Here is a 17,478-nt window from a genome sequence, read left to right as displayed (position 1 = left end):
CGCAACCCACAAAGACTGAGCCAGAACTGTGTCTGAGTGTCTCCTGTGGAGGTACGGGTCAGCAGTGGCCTGCTGGAGGGACTCTGGGTGCAGTAGACCTGGGTATGGCATAAGCCCTCTTGGAGGAAGTCACCATTAACCCGACCACAGAACCACCAGAACTTATACAGGACTGAGGAAAACAGATTCTTGGAGGGCACAAACAAAACCTTGTGCATACCAGGTCCCAGAAGAAAGGAGCAGTGACCCCACAAGAAACTGACCCAGACACGTCTATGAGTGTCCAGGAGTCTCCGGCAGAGCCGTGGGTCAGCGGTGGCCTGCTGCAGGGTTGGGGGCACTGAGTGCAGCAGTGCGTGCATGGGGCCTTTTGAAGGAGGTCGCTATCATCTTCACTACCTCCAGCACAGTTTGGCCTCAAGTTAAGCAACAGGGAGGGAATACAGCCCTGCCCATCAACAGAAAATTGGATTAAAGATTTACTGAACATGGCCTGTACCATCAGAACAAGACCCAGTTTCCCCCTCAGTCAGTCTCTCCCATCAGGAAGTTTCCATAAGCCTCTTATTCTTATCCATCATAGGGCAGACAGAATGAAAACCACAATCACAGAAAACTAACCAATCTGATCACATGGACCACAGCCTTGTCTAGCTCAAGGAAACTATGAGCTGTCACGTAGGGCCACCAACAATAGACGGGTCATGACAGAAGAGTTCTGACAAAACGTGGTCCACTGGAGAAGGGAACGGCAAACCACTTCAGTATTCCTGCCCTGAGAACCCCATGAACAGTATGAATAGGCAAAAAGGCATGACACTGAAAGATAAACTCCCCAAGTTGGTAGGTGCCCAGTATGCTACTGGAGAAGAGTGGAGAAATATGCGTTAGTATATGATATTCATCTTTCTCTTTCTGACTTACTTCACTGTGTTTAACAGGTTCTAGGTTCATCCATCTCATTAGAACTGACTCAAATGCATTCCTTTTTATGACTAATATTCCATTGTGTATATGTACCACAACTCCTTATCCATTAATCTGTTGATGGACATCTAGGTTGCTTCCATGTTCTAGCTATTGTAAATAGTGCTGCAATGAACAATGGGATACATGTGTCTTTTTCAACTTCTCGGTTTATTCAGGAGTGGGATTGCTGGGTCATATGGTGGTTTTAGTCCTAGTTTTTTAAGGAATCTCTGTACTGTCTTCCATAGTGTCTGTATCAATTTATATTCCCACCAACAGTGCAAGAGCCTTCCCTTTTCTCCACACCCTCTAAAGCATTTTTGTTTGTAGAGTTTTTGATGACGGTCATTCTGACTGGTGTGAGGTGATATCTCATGGTGGTTTTGATTTGTATTTCTCTATATAATAAGTGATGTTGAGCATCTTTTCATGTGTTTGTTAGCCATCTGTATGTCTTCTTTAGAGAAATGTCTGTTTGGGTCTTTTTCCCACTTTTTGATTGGGTTGTTTGTTTTTCTGGTACTGAGTTGTATGAGCTGCTTGTATATTTTGGAAATGAATCTTTTGTCAATTGTTTCATTTGCTATTATTTTCTCCCATTCTGAGGGATGTCTTTTCACCTTGCTTACTTTTGCTGTGCAAAAGCTTTGAAGTTTAATCAGGTCCCACTTGTTTATTTTTATTTCCATTACTCTAGGAGGTGGGTCATAGATCTTGCTTTGATTTATGTCATCGAGTGTTCTGCCTATATTTTCCTCTAAGAGTTTTATAGTATCTGGTCTTACATTTAGGTCTTTAATCCATTTTGAGTTTATCTTTGGGTATGGTGTTAGGAAGTGTTTTAATTTCATTCTTTTACATGTAGCTGTCCAGTTTTCCCAGCACCATTTATCGAAGAGGCTGTCTTTGCCCCATTGTATATTCTTGCCTCCTTTGTCAAAAATAAGGTACCCACAGGTGCATGGGTTTATTTCTGGGTTTTCTATCTTGTTCCATTGGTAAATATTTCTGTTTTTGTGCCAGTACCATATTGTCTTGATGACTGCAGCTTTGTAGCATAATCTGAAGTCAGAAAGGTTGACTCCTCCAGCTCCATTCTTTCTCAAGACTGCTTTGGCTATTCAGCTAGTATACTATTTGGCTAGTATTTTCATAACATTTTAAATTGTATTTTTTTTATTAAAAATGAGATCAAGATCTTATGTTTAAGAGTAATTTGCATTTCCTTGTCTGAGACCTGTTTGTTCAGATTCATTGCCTACTTTTCTATTGTGTTCTGGGTTGAAAAAAAAACTTTTTCCAGTTCGTCATTTGTCTTTGTTTCTGTTCTTTGCCATGCAGCATTTTTTTTAACATGTGTCTATAAACTATTTTTTTAAATTAATACTTTACTTTTGGGGAACAGTTTAAGGTTCATCGCAAATTAAGGGGAAGGGGCAGAAATTTCCCATACATACTTCCTGTCCCTAGGCATGTATAACCCCAGACCCCGTCATCAACACCCTTAACAGAGTGATATAATGGTTTAACTGGTGAACCTACACTTGACACATCATAAGGATAAAAGTCCACAGGTTATATAATACGGCTCACTCTTGGTGCTGTGCATTCTATGCGTTTGGACAAAGGCATAACGACAAGTACCTATCATTATGGTATCACATAGAGTATTTTCACTGCCCTAAAAATTCTGTGTTCTATCTATTCATTCCTACTTGTGCCCACCCTGTACCCTCCACGGGTCTACCTTTTCTGGAAAATAATATAGTTGGAATCATACAGTATGTAATCTTCTTACATTGGTTTCTTTCACTTAGCAATATACACTTAAGATTGCTCCAAGTCTTTTCATGGCTTAACAGCTCATTGCTTTTTAATGCTGAATAACATTCCATTGTCTTTAGAACAGTTTATTTACCCATTTACCTACTGAAGGAGATCTATTATTTCCAGGTTTTTGACAATTATGAATAAACCCATTATAAATATCCATATGCAGGTTTCCATGTGAATGTTAGTTTTTATTTCCTTTGTGTAAACAGCAAAGAGTATGAATGCTAGATCATTTGGTAAAAGCATTTTAGTTTTGCATGAAACTACTAAACTGTCTTCGAATGTTAGCAATACCATTTTGCATTCCTACCAGCAATCAAAGAAAGCTCTCGCTGCTCTACATCTTGTCAGAATTTGGTGTTCTCAGTGTTTATGGTTTTGGCTGTTCTAACAGATGGGCAGTGGTATCTCACTGTTTAATTTGCATCTGCCTGATGACATAAGATGTGGTGCATCATTTCATATGCTTATCTGCCATCCAGGTATCTTCTTTGGTGAGGTATATGTTAAGGTCTTCAGCACATTGTTTAATCAAGTAATTAAGTTTTCTTACTGTTGAATTTTAGGAGTTCTTTGTATATTTTGGAGAAGAGTCTTCTACAGATATCTTTTTTTGTAAATATTTCTTCCAAGTCTGTGGCTTGTCATCTCAATCTTTTAACACTATCTTTCGCAGAGCAGAAGTTTGTGAAGTGAGAGTTGCTTAGTTGTGTTCGACTCCATGGACTGTAGCCCACCAGGCTCCTCTGTCCATGGGATTCTCCAGGCAAGAATACTGGAGTGGGCTGCCGTTCCCTTTTCCAGGAGATCTTCCCAACCCAGGGATTGAACCTGGTCTCCTGCATTGCAGGCAGATTCTTAACCATGTAAGCCACCAGGGAATATCAATTCTTTCTTTCAGAGATTGCGCATTTGGTGGTGTACCATCAGACTTGCTTTGAATCTCTACTGTTCTACCAATTTATAAAAATAGTACATTAAATATTCCACCTTTTCAATATTCTTAACATCCTAAATATAAAGATGGTTCTGGTGTACTATGATGTCTTAATATATATCTCATTCTCATTTTGACTTAAAAAACACACAAAGTAAAGCACATAACAGAGTTTCACTACCATAATAAAATGCCTGTGATTACTGACCAGGGTATCCCTGCTGGTGTAATGGACCATCCACCCTTCCTTCACCATTGTGCTGCTCTTCCGCTTTGTGTGCTTGATGGACTGGACGACCCTCATCAGCGGAATGTTATTGCTTGTTGATGGACTAAAAAATATTTTAAATTTATGACACATATTTATAATGTTAACTTAAAAGATCATCAATACAGTAAACTCATCAAACCCTTTTAAGATAATTAAACCAAAATTCTTCAAAATATCTTACAAAGACAAACAATGGCTTAAGAAGAAAAAGATAAATTAATCCTGTTGTGATGATACATAGTTAATTTATAAAAGACAAAGATGATACTCTTAGGGGAAGCACACTGACTGAAACGGTCCACCCTGGCTAGGTAACCATTTACATGAACTGTTTTACAACAAGAGGTCCTGGTAAGGAATATGGAACTAATAAGCCACTGCCAATCAAAAGAGTTAGGGAAAGGTCAAAAGGAGACACCATGTGTCCACCCACTTCCTAGAATCCCTCTCGCTAGCATCCATCTTTGCTGAGCGATGCGTGTGCCACCAAAAAGGACTCTGAATCAGAATGATTGGCCAGAGAAGACAACCTGGAAACTAATCTCATCACCATAAAACCCGAGACTGTGAGCCACGTGGCAGAGCTGTTCTCCTGGGTTCCCTTACCCTACTGCTCTCCACCGGGTGCCCTTTCCCAGTAAAATCACTTGCTTTGTCAGCACGTGTCTCCTCGGACAATTCTTTTCCGAGTGTTAGACAAGATCCTGCTCTTGGGGCCCTGGAGCGGGGGACCCCTTCCTACAACAATACTGTAAGTCATCATTATTTGTCATGAATATTTCTGGAGGGCCACAGGACATATGAAAACAATGAACAGAGTAGAAAGAATCCTCTCTGGTTGGCAAATCTGGAACCTGGGAGAGGGTCTCATTTGGGACTGCTGCTAGAAATCGTACCCTAGATAACATGACAAATTAATAAATTAATCACAAGACAAAATTCAAATATCAAATTCCATTATTCATGTTGTCAGCAACAATAACTTACAGAAGATACTGAAAGAAAAATGATTTACAGGTATTAAGAAAGTAAAAATGATAAATAATGAAACGAGTCACATCAGGTAATACTGAAACATAGGTCAGTAACAGTGTAGCTGGAAAGAAAGGGCACCTTGGCAGAAGTGTGTGAAAAATACACTGTTGTTCAACTCAGTCTCAAACAGTTAAATACTTGCTCTTAAACTGTGAAGTATCCATGATTAGGAAACTAGCTTAGTTCTCTTAAGTCTCTAATTTGGGCAAACATTTAGTTAATAATGATAATGATAATAATAGCTATAATTTAATGATAAGGCTGAATAAATGACTCAGCCATATGAGACTGACAAATGACCAATTTTCTCTAAATACCTATTTGCTGCCAGTACTCTTGCCTAGAAAATCCCATGGATGGAGGAGCCTGGTAGGCTACATTCCATGGGGTCGCACAGAGTTGGACACGACTGAGCGACTTCACTTTTACTTTTCACTTTCATGCATTGGAGAAGGAAATGGCAACCCATTCCAGAGTTCTTGCCTGGAGAATCCCAGGGACGGGGGAGCCTTGTGGGCTGCTGTCTATGGGGTTGCACAGAGTCAGACACGACTGAAGCGATTTAGCAGCAGCAGCAGCAGCCAATGAAAAACAAAACCTGCTTAAAATGTTAACATTGTATCACAAAATAGTATATTTTATTGCTATATCTAAAAAAACTGAATTTCTATAAATATAGGAGGATATATAAGTCTCATAACCCAGAAGCATTTTTACAAAGTGCTAATAGATGAATTGCAATATGAAAACTGCCCCCAAATTCATCACCATCATCTTTGTACAACATCCTCAGGTATAGATTCTTACTGGGGTTTGCAACATTAACTAATATGCCTGTGTGAAGAAACTGGTTGCTTTACCTGAAGTCCAATGCTGGCACTTTGTGAAAGACTGCTACACAGCTAGGTATCATTATCTAGACTGTATTTAAATAAAGCATTTTTCTTTTTAAGAAAATGGGATTCTCATACCTTCTCATCTTGAGTGGACAGCAAGAGGAATATAATTTATTTCAGAAAAATACTGTAGTACATGTAAAAGCATTAGCCACAATTTAATTGATTTTAAACTACATTTTAGGAGGTCGAATAAATTGAGAGATTGGGATTGACAAGCGTATAGTACTGTATATGAAATAGATAACTAATGAGAACCTACTGTAGAGCTCAAGGAACTCTAATCAATGCTCTGTAGTGATCTAAATGAGAAGGAAATCTAAAAAAAGAGGGATATACGTTTATGTATAATTGATCACTTTGCTGTACAGCAGAAACTAACACAACATTATAAAACAACTATACTTCAAGAAAAAAAATTTTCTTTTTATAATTACATTTTTAGGTTCCACTTAAAGAGATATGATTTGTTATTTTTTAACAGAACTCCTAGACTCCTTGCATTCAGAAATAGCTTGCAGTCCATACCCATACATTACCTGATTGTTTTAACAGCTTCTTCGTCTCTTTCCACATCAAGATCAGATGGATCCAAGAAAAACATTTTATCTTCTGGGGGAGATGGTTCTTCTATGTCATCCAAGCCCCGACTACCATCACTGTTCATGTCACTACTGTCAATATCCATCGGTATATCTGTATCTGTTCCCAAAGTAGATGGTTCTGGCAAAGTTTTAAATGAATTCAGAATTTTACATTAATGGAATATCAATATGCCTAAATAGAGACAGTATATCAAATGTGAAAACCATTTTTAAAATTCTTAAATGAAATTACAGAAAAATATTTTTATGATTCAAGCTAAAGAAATATTTCTTAGCATGATGTAAGTATAAAAATCATAAGGCAGAAAATTAACTTGATTGCATCAAAATTTTAAATTTTGATATGACAAAAGATACTAGAAGCAAAGTAAAAGGTTAGCCACTATATTATATTATCGGGTCAGCTGATTTTCCACAAGTGTCTAAGACAATACAATGAAAAAAGAACATTCTATTCAGTGTATGGTCATAGGACAAATGGATATTTATATGCAAAAAAGAAAAAAGGAAATTGGAAGCTTTCCTTAAATCAATTACAAAAATTAACTTAAAGTGGATCACAGACCTAAATGTAAGAGTTTAATCTATAAAACTCTTACAAGAAAGCACAGGAGTAAACTTTGGGATCATGAGTTAGGCAAAGCTTTCTTAGATATACCACCAAAAATCTAAATGACAAAAAAAGCCCAAATATATTGGACTTCATCAAAATTTAAAACTTCTCCGCTACAAATGACACCTCAAAGGAAGTGAAAAGGCAGTGTACAGAATGGTAGAAAGTTATCTGCAAATCATGTATCAAATAAGGGACTTGTATCCCAAATATTTAAAGAATTCTTACAACTCTGTAATAAAAAGATAAATAAATATCCTAGTTAAATGGGCAAAGGACCAGAAGAGCTATTGCTCTGAAGCAGATGTAAAAATGACCAAGAGGTACATAAAAAGATACGCAATGTCAGTTAGCCATCTGGGAAATGCAAATCAAAACCATAGTGAGACAACACTTCATACTCACTAGGATGGTGATAATCAAAACGACAGACAATGAACAAGTGGTGGACAGGACACATAGAAATGAGACTCCTCATACATTGCTGGTGGGAATGTAAAAGGGTATGGCTGCTTTGGTAAACAGTTTGGCAGTCCTCAAAATGTTAAACAGAGCTACCATATGACTCAACAGTTCCATTACTGGCTATCTACCCAAGTGGAATGGAAACACATGTAGTCAAATGTAGTCAAATGTTCATAGCTGCCTTGTTCATAATAGCTCCAAAATGGATATAACTCAAAGGACTATGTTTGATTGGTGATGAATGAATCAAGTGTGGAACATTCGAGCAGAGGAATATTACTCATCAACAAAAAAACAATGAAGTATTGATACATGCAACACGGATGAACCTTGAAAACATTATGCTAAGTGAAAGAAATCAGTCACAAAGACTACACATTGTATGATTCTATTTATATGAAATGTCTAGAAGGGACAAACTGATACAGATGAAAGCTGACTTAGTGGTTGCCAGGGCCTAGCAGGGAAAAGTGGATGGGAAGTGACAACCAATTGGTATGGAGTTCTTCTCAGGATGATGAAAATGTTCTAAAATTAGGCTGTAGTGATGGCTGTATAACTGGGAATAAACTAAATGTATGAACTGTATGGTATACAACTCATATCTCAATAAAGCTGACAAAGAATTAGTAGAATAAATAACACGTGAACAAGTAATTTAGAGAGGAAAAAACTCCTAAACAGTAAATAACTGAAAGAGATAAATGAACATTAAGATTAATATAAATGGTATTTCATATCCATTTGTCAGAAGGTAGACAAGGACAAAAATACATAACTAGCTAAATCTAGAAAAGACTTCAATCATGTAGAAAAGCTGTATTAATACTGAGCAACTGAAACAAAGAAACCAATCACGCTCTGTCAAGGGTCTTAAACAGCAACCACAGAAAACATACCACATGAGAAAATGTTAAACTCTTAAGATTAATTTCCACTCCTTATGCTTTACCTCCTATATCCGTTCTCCAGGGAATCTTCCTAACCTAAGGCTCGGACCTAGGGCTCCTGCACTGCAGGCAGATTCTTTACCATCTGAGCCACCAGGGAAGCCTTTCCTATAGAACTACTTATATTCAATTTTTACCAGCCATGTAATACTAAGGAAAAATTATGCTACAAGTTTACTCCTTTCTTCCAAAAAAGGTAATCACTTTGAGTGATATAATCTTGAAAAGAGGGGGAAAAAAAAAGGTAAAAAAGCAAGAATGTTCAGCTAAGTGATTATTTGATGGAAAAAGAGAAAGTGAGACAGTACAATGACTTCTAAAGACTATGAACTTAGATGCCAGACCACACAGATTCAAATCTCAACTCTACCACTACTGGTTGTATCTCTTAGGCAAATTATTTAATGTTTCTGTGCCTAAGTTTACTCATCTCTAAGTCCTTATCTCAAAAGGTTGTTCTTAGGTTTAAATGTCAATATAGAAAATGTTTACAATAGTGCCTGGCATTCATTAAGTAGTTAATAAATACTAGAAATAAGAAATAGTTCTAGGGACAACAGCAAGGTTATAAAATAAATTTTGCTATGTCTAAAGACAAACAAGAATATACAGCACCATTCGCCACATTTGACTACAGACTGGTAAGTGGTTAAAGGAGACAGGAGGCATAATTAAAAGTATACTATGAGCGATATCTGTATTTTGCTTGATTATTAACTCAAAAAAAGTCAAAGAAACAAAGTAAACAAAATAAAATATGCAAATATAACCTTATATAAAGATAACACACAAATTGTGATCTTTCCTGGAAATTAAGAAAAAGACTTTTACCTCCATTGAAAGTAACCTCTCCAAGGCAGTCTCTCGGTACTTTAGATGCACATCGCTTATGGCAGTTGAATTTACAATCTAAAATGAAATATTCATCTTATTAATTTATGTAAAAAGTCAGGCAGTATCAGATATGGTTAAAGACTTTCTTTAATCACACATTAGTATTATTAATAATGATGATGAAATAATAAAATTTCCTCTATAAGAACTCAGGTCTTACATTAAAGGTCTGGTTTCATATTCTGATATCATCTCTTATTAATTGGTTAATCCCTCAGGGTTCAGTCTCTTTATCTGTAAAATTAAGTTTATACCACTTGTTTAACACTTTGCCAAAATGTTGCTGCAGATCCATGCTTCCCTCCCTTACATTGCATTCTTCTTTCCACATCCTCCTTAAAGAGTTTCTCAGGCTGACTAAATCCCTTTCCAACATATGTCAGGCAGTTACTTTCAATTCCTAATTATCAGGACCTGGTACATACGCAGAAAAGAAACTGCAATGCTGCAATCATTTATTAGGAATTAGTAAGAGCTTTCCCAGACAACCTTGCGAGAGAGGACTGAGCTTCTCATGCACAAGGTCCCCCACCTGTAGTACATAATAGCTCTCTTCAGTCTGCAAGAACCTCAGGGCTGATTGCACTGCAGATGAGTGTCAGTCAGGTCCAAGCTGTTCAACACTACTGTGTAACTCATGGTTCTCAAATTATGGTCACCAGGCCCGGAGCATCAGCATCTTTTGAGATGCACGATCTTGGCTGGGCTCCACCCTTAACCTACTACATCAGCAGCTCTGGGAGTGAGGTTGAGAAATGGGTACTTTAATGACTTCTACATTAAAACTGAAACCTGCTGCTATAACTACTGTCTAACACCACCTTCAAAATAATTCTACCAACAATAAATGGGTAAAAATAATTTCAAGTCCTGATTTAGAATAATTTTGTAACTTCTATAATTGAAAAAAACTCTTGGTATCATGCCAATAGAATATAGAAAGCTCATTATAAGAAAAAGCTCTATGAAATTAATAATTTGGTGGATGAGAAAACCTGCATTATGTAATAACATCTTCAAAAAGGTGAGGCCCTAGGAAAATTCACGTGATACTAGTATTAACACTGGCATACATTTAAATATTTGTTTTTTATCTCATGAGGTTTACAAATTATGAAAATAACAAGGTTTCCCTTTCCCTCTGAAATGTAAAGCCAAATTTACCACCCATATGCAGCAAGTATGTAGTTCTAATGACAGTCATTTATACTTCTCTATATTCCTGCCCATGTTCTTTACTAATTTATGTTTTCTTTTATCCTATATGTGCTTATATAAGCTGCCCTGAAATTTTAATATAACAAAGTGGAAAACAAATGAATGAATAAATTAACTGCTCTTAGACTTGTATATTTTTCTCAAATGATCCTGCATAACTGTTTTATCTTAACTATTTTTTTCTTAGCTTAACAAGTGAATGAAAATGTCTATTTTACTTTTGAAGTAAAAATACAGGGATTACTGAATTATATTATGACTTTTTGATACTTTCTGAACCAATATAAGCATAAGACATTCTTTTAGAGCTCTAAGAAGTTAAACTACTAAGCCAGTCATATAGTTAATTGATTTTATTTCAAAATTCATTAATCTACATACACATTTTATTCAATCATTCTTTTAAAAAGTACTGTGCTTTTTTGCATGCAGTTTTAGAATGTTTCTGTTCTACTCAGCAGAACGGCATATTTAGTACCTTTACTAAGATTATCTGCTGGCTAGAATTTGTACATCTGTTCTTAATGTTCTTTCCCAAAACATTCTTTGCTGGCTGCTTGCCAGTACACTTTAGTGTTGATATTTAAAGTATTAATTTATATATTAACTCATATTCAAAAGTAAGCTGTTGAAATAAAATTTCAACATTTAATTAAGCTTGCCTGATGGTTATTAAATATTGGCAACAAATGTACAATGTGTTCTCTATTTGATATTCTCCTATGTAGCCATACATTGCTAAGAAAAGTCTTCTTATATACTTATAAATTAAATTTACACATAAATTGTTTAATTCAACACTGTAAACAGGACTTATTGTTGCAAAGATCTCAATTCCAATGTTTTACGTAGATGAAACTAGGTAATCCAATTCCACAAATACTTTTACATAAAAAGTATGGTATCAAGAAGTAATGATAATTACAATAATCACACGAAAAATAAGTACATAAGATTATAGACAGATTACTTATATCTATTTTGGCTCAATGCCTAATAACACATTTAATCTCTCTATTTTGGTTTTCACACAGTTGTGTAGCACTGTTGAGAAGATGCGAGACAAAAAGATAAAAGCATCTTTTAAAAGCATTAAAACATTATATAACTACAGGAAACCATTACTCTATTAAAAACATAGTTCATTAGAGATGTTTTTGGAATTCTATGACAATGTTTTGGGTTAGTATCCAAATATAGATGGTCCCCATAATAATTCCAGTGGGTTCTACTATTTCTGCCTGTTTCAGTGTGATTGTTCAGAATGACAATTTTGGTACAGTTCTCACAGCCACATAATTAAGGCAAAAATAAAACTCTTGTAACATGCTGCTGTGTGTATGTGTGTATGAATACTTAATGGAAAGTCTGCTTCAGTCACTCAGTCGTGTCTGGCTCTTTGCAACCCCATGGACTGCAGCACACCAGGCCTCCTGTCCATCATCAACTCCCAGAGCTTACTCATTCATGTCCATCGAGTCAGTGATTCCATTTAATGGAAAGAGGAGGGCATTATTTTATATTCTGGGTAGTGTCTAGCTCTGGAATTGGAAAGACTTAAGCTCAAATATTAGCTCACCTGCTTACTAATGGTTCCATATTGACAACTGTTAAGCAGCCACATCTCACAGATTCAAATTCTAGTTTTTCTGTTTACACTCTAATTTTTCTTTAGCATAGCTTCTGGTACAGAATACATATGTTGCAGATACCAGTCATCGTTAACAATTGATACATATATATGCACATTGCTTTTTTAACTATGAGACCAAGTTATTTGCTTAAGCCTTCTGAAGTAAAAAGTATTTTGTGTTATATTTGCTAACAAAAACAAATACAAATTTTACTTCAGAAAATCATGCAGTCCTACCTTTACACTGCATTCCTTGGCGAAAGAGGCCTTTCAGTAACCGCTTGCAGTACTGACATATCGTGGGACGGGTGTATGAGTGAACCGCAAACGTGTGTGGGACTTTCACCCTGCACATGACCATTTTTTCCATCCAGATTGGGCGACCACTCCAAGAAGGAATTCTCTTACTAGGTTCTTGGTGAACATGTGACTAAAACATAAGTAATTTCCATAGTGTAAGTCAACATTAAAAACAAAGTATTCAGATCAAGGTTTGACCACAGAAGTAATTTATTTCAAACACTAAAGCCACAAATAAAAAAATGTGGATCTCAGCAGTTTCCCTTGGAAGCTTAACTTACCAACCCTCGAATAAGAAAAGTGTAGAATTTTTTTGCTATTATTTATGCAAGGTATTTTCATCCTCACAGACATGTATCCATTGATTAATTGTTATTTGCCAGGCACATATGACATTTCACAAATAAAAAACAAAACCTTAAAATTAGTTTATAACATGTTCAAATTCCTTACCAAGAAATTAATCACAGGAAAATTAAGTAAATTCAGAAGGGTTAGTGCTGCTCATGTTGAGCTACCGAACACAACATCTGAAAATATTTTGAAACAAGTCTTGGTTTTTAAAATCTATTTTAATAAATACGTATTACATATTTTACATACATATATATGTAAAATATGTATGTAAAAATCTTTCGTTAATAATGACAGATGTAAATTAAAACAACTTTACCCTTAGTAATAATGCTTTAATAAGTTCCTTGATATTTTAAGTATATTTCAGTTATACTGACTTTTCCTCTCAGGTGAGCAAAAAGGAAAATTAAAGAAGACGTTGGTTAAGAATTTTTGTGTCATTTGAGGGATAAATGGATTTTTAAACTATGACCCTTTTTATGTATACCAAGGAAACAATCAATTTAATTTCAGGTCAGATCAATATAGCCCATCACATTCATTCAACATTCATTGACTGTCCTTTACTATGTATTGGAAATATGAAAATGAATACAGTCCATATTCTCAAGGACAAAATCCAAATACCTAACTGCCTTCTAGACGCACCAGAGATCTTGCTGTAGCTGCTTGCCTCTTCACTGCCAGGACTGCCTTCTATAACCAGTAATGTGGGTAACTCAGAATTGAGTCACTGTACATTGATATGTTCAACCAACAGAAGCCAAAAGAAATCAAAAGACAGAGAAGTGTACAGGAGAAATGAGAGGAGAAGAAAATAAAGGGCTTTTTTTCTGAAGGAAGTAGGAGGAAGGAAAAAAGAAAAGGACTGACCACTGGAGGAAAGCACTATAAAAACAACACAAATACAGCCTCTGCTGGATAGTTTTTCAATAACGTGTAGCCAGAAACGTTCTAAAGCAAATTACGAAGCAATTTAAGAAAAGTACAAAAAGAATGTTAAAACCCAAACCAAACTTGCAGACTTCAGCTGTCTAAGGTGTCCTGCTGTAGTCTGGCCCAACCCTCCTCCAGGTACAGAGCACCGTCAGCAAAAGGAACACTGAAGTGATTCCTCAGAGCTGATAAAGCAGCCAGCAGGAACTAGAAACGGATGCCTTCAGCTTTTGCTTATCCCTGGGCCCCTAGTCTAGTGGTGACTCAACACTGTGTTTCTCTTGCTCTGCTTCAACCACTTAGTCTGTGTCTCAAGCTTAAAACATACATGTGGAAAGACTGACCTGAGTTATACTTAAGTCTTCTACTTAGCAGTACAGTGATTCTTAACCTTTTCCCCATCTCAACACCCTTGAGCAGACTGCAATCTAGCCAGTAACTGGTTTACCATCTACTGAGTGAAGAAGGCAAGAAAGGTACAACAGACTTAATCAGAATTTGGAGGATAGAGAATGCTGGTAGAATTACCTAGAGCACTTGGCTAAAACGGGACCAGTGAGAGTAACCAGAATTGAGCGGAAGCTCTTTTCTTACATTGCTTTAATGGCCCTCTTTACAAATTACTTATTAGCTTAAATTCTTTCTTTCTTATTGGTGTATAGCCAGAAATTTTCTGAAAGTAATCTAATTATTTCCACAATGTGTGTTTAAACTAATTTTGGCTGAATTGCTCATAAAAACTTCGTAACAATATTGCCAACTCTTAATCATATAAAATAATAAAGGTGATATAAAAAATTTAAAGGGGGCAATTCCCCAGTTATATATATTTGACTTTGGAACATTATTCAGTGAAAGAAATATCTCCACTTTTAATGTGCACACTTAAGAATCATGAATTTCTTTCTACCTTGATTCTGTACTGTTCCTGCAAAAATTTTCCCAAATGGGGAACGCCCTGGTGGTCCAATGTTTAGGACTTTATGCTTTCACAGCCAAAGATGCAGGTTTGATCCCTGGTCAAGGAACTAAGATTCTACAAGTCATGCAGTGGGGCAGGAAAAAAAATTTTTTCTCCCAAATGCACTGAGATGAACATTAATCTCATCTCCAAACAGCCATCACTCAACATTGGTTTCTCTAAACCTGGTGGTTTCATTTTAATCAAATTCAATGAACAGTCTATTTTCTTCTGCCTCTCCACCTCTTTACTTGATTCCCTTTACCCTGATTTCAGACACTGATAGAAACTGCCTTCTTACATGACAACCCCAGGGTCAGATTCAAAGGCTTCTATTCCAAACTGGCCTTCTCTTATGTCAGTAGTCAGTGAAGTTTAATATTTTGACTCCTTAGAAACTTTTCTTCCTCATGTTTTATCTATGAAATCAGGACAACAGCTACGTGCCTGTCAGGACTGTGGTGAGGATTACACAAGAAAAGATAAGTAAAGCATCCCAGCATGAAGACTGGCATCTGACAAGTTACGAGGCGCTTCCTGCACAGCCACTTAGAGTGAGTTCTTCTCTAAACCTGGTTCAGACTCGGGACGCTCCCATCTCTTCACTGTTTCCTTTACTCCTTTAGATTGTCCGCTTTTACCACTCTTCCTCCCTCTGATTTTCCTCCATGAGCTCTCAGCTCTTCTTACTGTGTACCTTCAGGACTGTAGTCTTTACTACAGTTTCTACTTGTTCTAAAACACTCTGCACAATCTATCCAATTCAAACATGTCACTCTCCTTATACTTCTGTAAAGAACTATCTTCCAGGTAAAATATATATGAATAAATTAAAACTGAATACCTTATTCATCTGCTCGGTCCTATTATTTCCTAATCTTATAATACTCAGTGGGTATGGCTGACAAACCAGTACCATTTGTGGGGTTCTTAAAACAACATATGTTCATTCTACAGTTCCCAATTAGAGCCAAGTTTCCCCGTGTAGCCTGTGTGTAAAATGCATTAACTTTTCTATTATCAATCTTTCCCTAAATTTTCACATGTATTTATAATTCTCATTCTCAGTTCTAATGCTACAGCACTCATTTTATACTTTAAAAATGTCATAGAGCTATGCAATGTGGAAATGTGGGATTTTTGTGAAAGAATTTCAGAAGCTTCTATTTTAGTTCCTCAATTTAGCTAAGTCTTGTGATGAAGCTGTCAAGACACCAGTCCAATGGCTTGATTTTGCCATTAATATACAGAAGGCCAAAGGGGTTATAGAAATAACTAAATTAAGACTGTAATCTACGGATGGAAGTTATTTAAAGTAGTACCAAATAAGTAAGGCAGTTATTTCTTTCTTCCCCAATCTACTACTTTTACCCTTCAGGGGTACAATACATGAGGAAAAATCATTGATTTACACGTAAGCAGATCTAGGTTAAATTCTAATATTGCTTACTAATTTGTTCTGTGACTTTAGTCAAGTCACTTGATAATTCTGAGTGCCAGCTATCTCACAGTATACAGACCTCACTGGAATACTGTAAAGATCAGTGATGTCACTCAACACTTACTCATTTATGACTGAGAGCCCACTAAAGTACGGTGGGCACAGTGAGGCAAAGAAAGACATGAACACTGTCTTCTCCAAATAGATAAACTCCTTGAGGACAATCTAGTGTACAAATACTGTGATATTACGGTAGAATGCTATACACACCATCAAGGAGGTTTGAAAAGTGGTATGGCATTCAGAAAAATAACTTCTAGGTAAAGGGAAATCAAGTAAGGTAGCTGTTGAGCTAGGTCTAGAAAAAGCATATAGGATAGATATCAACAAGAGCAAATGTAGGAGGATGGGGAGAAGGATGTGTTCAGGGAATACTGAATATTACAGATTGTCGGAAACGCAGAATATATAGACGTTTTCTTGAAGGGAGCGATCTAACTGGTTGCTGACTATTAAGCTGTAGTGCAGTGTGGAGAGCAGGAGTCAGGATAGTGGTTAGGAGACTGATCTCGTGGTTCAAGTGATAAGGTGATCTCAAACTATACAACATGCAATTCATTGCTACTGGTAAGCCCTGTTTACAGTGATACATTTTAAGTTTCTTAAGTGTAGGAATGCTATTGTTCTTTAGTATATAACTTATGATTTAGGATGATGTCATATACACTGTAGAAACATAAAGAGTAAGTGGTAAAAATGCCCTCTATTTATCTTACAGGACATACCTCTTCAGTGGGAAGGGCTACATAGTCAGTCTGCAGGAGTCTTGGAAACGAGAGGCCAGGTCCTGGCAGGGATACATTTGAGAGACGTCTCTTTCTCACACCACTACAGTTATTTGGAATCTTGAAGGCACATCGTTTATGATAATTTAATCCACAGCCTAAATAGATTTTAAAAGGTTAAAAAAAATTTTTTAACTTAACCATCTAATTGCATACATTAAAAAAAAAACAAGTGCTTCTTTTATTTTCTCTGGCAGCGGTAGCTATCCTAATGAAGAATCCAGACAACAAGCTAAGAATGGGAAATGTGTAGAAAGGTTTATTTAGAAAAGTTAGGTTAGCTAAAGCAGTGGTTTCTTCAAGTGTGCTCCCCAAGGCA

General features: G+C 36.4%; 1 protein-coding gene across 2 annotated transcripts in view; it reads right to left on the bottom strand.

Annotated features, from left to right (window-relative positions):
• Nucleotides 1-17,478, bottom strand: part of PRKD3 (protein kinase D3) — an 86,186-nt gene that overhangs the window by 25,267 nt on the left and 43,441 nt on the right. For both annotated transcript variants that reach the window (XM_069583537.1, XM_069583538.1), the window contains exons 5-9: nucleotides 17,100-17,257; nucleotides 12,557-12,749; nucleotides 9,406-9,483; nucleotides 6,481-6,664; nucleotides 3,948-4,071 (exon numbers count right to left, since the gene is read on the bottom strand). In XM_069583537.1, the coding sequence (XP_069439638.1) occupies nucleotides 3,948-4,071; nucleotides 6,481-6,664; nucleotides 9,406-9,483; nucleotides 12,557-12,749; nucleotides 17,100-17,257 (737 nt within the window). The remainder of the gene's footprint in view (nucleotides 1-3,947; nucleotides 4,072-6,480; nucleotides 6,665-9,405; nucleotides 9,484-12,556; nucleotides 12,750-17,099; nucleotides 17,258-17,478) is intronic.

Source organism: Ovis canadensis, chromosome 3, assembly GCF_042477335.2.
Source record: "Ovis canadensis isolate MfBH-ARS-UI-01 breed Bighorn chromosome 3, ARS-UI_OviCan_v2, whole genome shotgun sequence".
NCBI classification, from domain to species: domain Eukaryota; kingdom Metazoa; phylum Chordata; class Mammalia; order Artiodactyla; family Bovidae; genus Ovis; species Ovis canadensis.
This window is presented reverse-complemented; position numbering and strand designations above follow the sequence as displayed.